This window comes from Echiichthys vipera (assembly GCF_963691815.1).
Source record: "Echiichthys vipera genome assembly, chromosome: 5".
Lineage (NCBI taxonomy): Eukaryota > Metazoa > Chordata > Actinopteri > Perciformes > Trachinidae > Echiichthys > Echiichthys vipera.
In genome coordinates, this window is record NC_139830.1 from 554019 (window position 1) to 559018 (window position 5000).

The 5000-nt window shown below is 49.7% G+C and overlaps 1 protein-coding gene across 1 annotated transcript in view; it reads left to right on the forward strand.

The window, feature by feature from the left end:
- Nucleotides 1–5000, forward strand: part of ece2b (endothelin converting enzyme 2b) — a gene marked incomplete at its 5' end in the record, with an annotated part of 35924 nt that overhangs the window by 23408 nt on the left and 7516 nt on the right. The window contains 3 exons of the mRNA XM_083914139.1: nt 1–67; nt 984–1082; nt 2212–2289. The exon at nt 1–67 is cut by the window's left edge and continues 44 nt beyond it. Coding sequence (XP_083770265.1) covers nt 1–67; nt 984–1082; nt 2212–2289 — 244 coding nt within the window. The remainder of the gene's footprint in view (nt 68–983; nt 1083–2211; nt 2290–5000) is intronic.

Sequence of the window (5000 nt, forward strand, 5' to 3'; positions counted from 1 at the left end):
CACGCTGGGCTTCGCTCTGGGGGCGCTCTTCGTCAAGGCCACGTTCGACAAGCACAGCAAAGAGATCGTGAGTCCCGTCTACTACAGCTGCAGGACCAGGGTCCAGGGTCCGGACTCTGCAGGACCAGGGTCCAGGGTCCAGACTCTGCAGGACCAGGGTCCGGTCTCTGCAGGACCAGGGTCCAGGGTCTGCAGGACCAGGGTCCAGGGTCCAGACTCTGCAGGACCAGGGTCCAGGGTCCAGACTCTGCAGGACCAGGGTCCGAACAATGCAGGACCAGGGTCCAGGGTCTGCAGGACCAGGGTCCAGGGTCCGGGCTCTGCAGGACCAGGGTCCAGGGTCTGGTCTCTGCAGGACAAGGGTCCAGGGTCCAGACTCTGCAGGACCAGGGTCCAGGGTCCAGACTCTGCAGGACCAGGGTCCAGGGTCCGGACTCTGCAGGACCAGGGTCCAGGGTCTGCAGGACCAGGGTCCAGGGTCCAGACTCTGCAGGACCAGGGTCCAGGGTCTGCAGGACCAGGGTCTGGACTCTGCAGGACCAGGGTCCAGGGTCTGCAGGACCAGGGTCTGGACTCTGCAGGACCGGGGTCCAGGGTCTGGACTCTGCAGGACCGGGGTCCGGACTCTGCAGGACCAGGGTCCAGGGTCTGGTCTCTGCAGGACCAGGGTCCAGGGTCCGGACTCTGCAGGACCAGGGTCTGGACTCTGCAGGACCAGGGTCCAGGGTCTGGGTCAGGACTGAACCAGTTCATCACCTCTCTCTCTGCCTCTTTGTCTCTCTGCATCTTTGTCTCTCTGTCTCTCTGCCTGTTTGTCCCTCTGACTCTTTGTCTCTCTGCCTCTTTGTCTCTTTGTCTCTCTGTCTCTCTGCATCTCTGTCTCTTTGCATCTTTGTCTCTTTGTCTCTCTGTCTCTTTATATCTCTGCCTCTTTGCCTCTCTGCATCTCTGTCTCTTTGCATCTTTGTCTCTTTGTCTCTCAGGCCGAGGAGATGATCAACTCGATCCGGTCGGCGTTTAAAGAAGCTCTGGACCGACTTCGCTGGATGGACGACCACACGAGACAGGCTGCTAAAGACAAGGTACAGGAGGACAGACAGACAGGAGGACAGACAGACAGGAGGACAGACAGACAGACAGGAGGACAGACAGACAGGAGGACAGACAGGAGGACAGACAGAAGGACAGACAGACAGACAGGAGGACAGACAGGAGGACAGACAGACAGACAGGAGGACAGACAGACAGACAGGAGGACAGACAGACAGGAGGACAGACAGGAGGACAGACAGACAGACAGACAGGAGGACAGACAGGAGGACAGACAGACAGACAGACAGGAGGACAGACAGGAGGACAGACAGACAGACAGACAGGAGGACAGACAGGAGGACAGACAGACAGGAGGACAGACAGACAGGAGGACAGACAGGGGGACAGACAGGAGGACAGACAGACAGACAGGGGGACAGACAGACAGGAGGACAGACAGGAGGACAGAGAGACAGGAGGAGGACAGACAGACAGACAGGGGGACAGACAGACAGGAGGACAGACAGGAGGACAGACAGACAGACAGGAGGACAGACAGACAGACAGGAGGACAGACAGACAGGAGGACAGACAGACAGACAGGAGGACAGACAGGAAGACAGACAGACAGGAGGACAGACAGACAGACAGACAGGAGGACAGACAGGGGGACAGACAGGAGGACAGACAGACAGACAGGGGGACAGACAGACAGGAGGACAGACAGGAGGACAGAGAGACAGGAGGAGGACAGACAGACAGACAGGGGGACAGACAGACAGGAGGACAGACAGACAGGAGGACAGACAGACAGGAGGACAGACAGACAGGGGGACAGACAGGAGGACAGACAGGAGGACAGACAGACAGACAGACAGGAGGACAGACAGACAGGAGGACAGACAGACAGGAGGACAGACAGACAGGGGGACAGACAGACAGACAGACAGGAGGACAGACAGACAGGAGGACAGACAGACAGACAGGAGGACAGACAGACAGACAGACAGACAGGAGGACAGACAGGAGGACAGACAGACAGACAGGAGGACAGACAGACAGGAGGACAGACAGGAGGACAGACAGACAGACAGGAGGACAGACAGACAGACAGGAGGACAGACAGACAGACAGGAGGACAGACAGGTGATTGCTGATTGGTCGTCTCTGTCTCTTCAGGCCGATGCGATCTACGACATGATCGGTTTCCCAGAATTCATCCTGGACCCAAAAGAGCTGGACGACGTCTATGACGGGGTGAGAGACACAAAACAACCTCAAAGAGACACAAACGACCTCAAAGAGACACAAACGACCTCAAAGAGACACAACACGACCTCAAAGAGACACAACACGACCTCAAAGAGACACAACACGACCTCAAAGAGACACAACACGACCTCAAAGAGACACAAACGACCTCAAAGAGACACAAACAACCTCAAAGAGACACAAAACAACCTCAAAGAGACACAACACGACCTCAAAGAGACACAACACAACCTCAAAGAGACACAAACGACCTCAAAGAGACACAAACGACCTCAAAGAGACACAACACGACCTCAAAGAGACACAAAACAACCTCAAAGAGACACAAACGACCTCAAAGAGACACAACACGACCTCAAAGAGACACAACACGACCTCAAAGAGACACAAAACAACCTCAAAGAGACACAACACGACCTCAAAGAGACACAACACGACCTCAAAGAGACACAACACGATCTCAAAGAGACACAACACGACCTCAAAGAGACACAAAACAACCTCAAAGAGACACAACACGACCTCAAAGAGACACAACACGACCTCAAAGAGACACAAAACAACCTCAAAGAGACACAACACGACCTCAAAGAGACACAACACGACCTCAAAGAGACACAAAACAACCTCAAAGAGACACAACACGACCTCAAAGAGACACAACACGACCTCAAAGAGACACAAAACAACCTCAAAGAGACACAACACGACCTCAAAGAGACACAACACGACCTCAAAGAGACACAAAACAACCTCAAAGAGACACAACACGACCTCAAAGAGACACAACACGACCTCAAAGAGACACAACACGACCTCAAAGAGACACAACACAACTACAAAGAGACAAAAAACAACCACAAAGACACAAAACAACTACAAAGAGACACAAAACTACCACAAAGAGACACAAAACAACCACAAAGAGACACAAACGACCTCAAAGAGACACAAACGACCTCAAAGAGACACAAAACAACCACAAAGAGACACAAACAACCACAAAGAGACACAAACGACCTCAAAGAGACACAAAACAACTACAAAGAGACACAAACAACCACAAAGAGACACAAACGACCTCAAAGAGACACAACACGACCTCAAAGAGACACAAAACAACCTCAAAGAGACACAAAACAACCTCAAAGAGACACAAACGACCTCAAAGAGACACAAACGACCTCAAAGAGACACAACACGACCTCAAAGAGACACAACACGACCTCAAAGAGACACAACACGACCTCAAAGAGACACAACACGACCTCAAAGAGACACAAACGACCTCAAAGAGACACAAACAACCTCAAAGAGACACAAAACAACCTCAAAGAGACACAACACGACCTCAAAGAGACACAACACAACCTCAAAGAGACACAAACGACCTCAAAGAGACACAAACGACCTCAAAGAGACACAACACGACCTCAAAGAGACACAAAACAACCTCAAAGAGACACAAACGACCTCAAAGAGACACAACACGACCTCAAAGAGACACAAAACAACCTCAAAGAGACACAACACGACCTCAAAGAGACACAACACGACCTCAAAGAGACACAACACGATCTCAAAGAGACACAACACGACCTCAAAGAGACACAAAACAACCTCAAAGAGACACAACACGACCTCAAAGAGACACAACACGACCTCAAAGAGACACAAAACAACCTCAAAGAGACACAACACGACCTCAAAGAGACACAACACGACCTCAAAGAGACACAAAACAACCTCAAAGAGACACAACACGACCTCAAAGAGACACAACACGACCTCAAAGAGACACAACACGACCTCAAAGAGACACAAAACAACCTCAAAGAGACACAACACGACCTCAAAGAGACACAACACGACCTCAAAGAGACACAAAACAACCTCAAAGAGACACAACACGACCTCAAAGAGACACAACACGACCTCAAAGAGACACAACACGACCTCAAAGAGACACAACACAACTACAAAGAGACAAAAAACAACCACAAAGACACAAAACAACTACAAAGAGACACAAAACTACCACAAAGAGACACAAAACAACCACAAAGAGACACAAACGACCTCAAAGAGACACAAACGACCTCAAAGAGACACAAAACAACCACAAAGAGACACAAACAACCACAAAGAGACACAAACGACCTCAAAGAGACACAAAACAACTACAAAGAGACACAAACAACCACAAAGAGACACAAACGACCTCAAAGAGACACAAACGACCCCAAAGAGACACAACACGACCTCAAAGAGACACAAAACAACCACAAAGAGACAAAAAACAACCACAAAGACACAAAACAACTACAAAGAGACACAAAACAACTACAAAGAGACACAAAACAACCACAAAGAGACACAAACGACCTCAAAGAGACACAAACGACCTCAAAGAGACTTAAACAACCTCAAAGATACACAAAACAACCACAAAGACACAAAACAGCCACAAAGAGACACAAACGACCTCAAAGAGACACAACACGACCTCAAAGAGACACAAAACAACTACAAAGAGACACAAAACAACTACAAAGAGACACAAAACAACTACAAAGACACAAAACAACTACAAAGAGACACAAAACAACCACAAAGAGACACAAAACAACTACAAAGAGACACAAAACAACCACAAAGAGACACAACATGACCTCAAAGAGACACAAAACAACCAC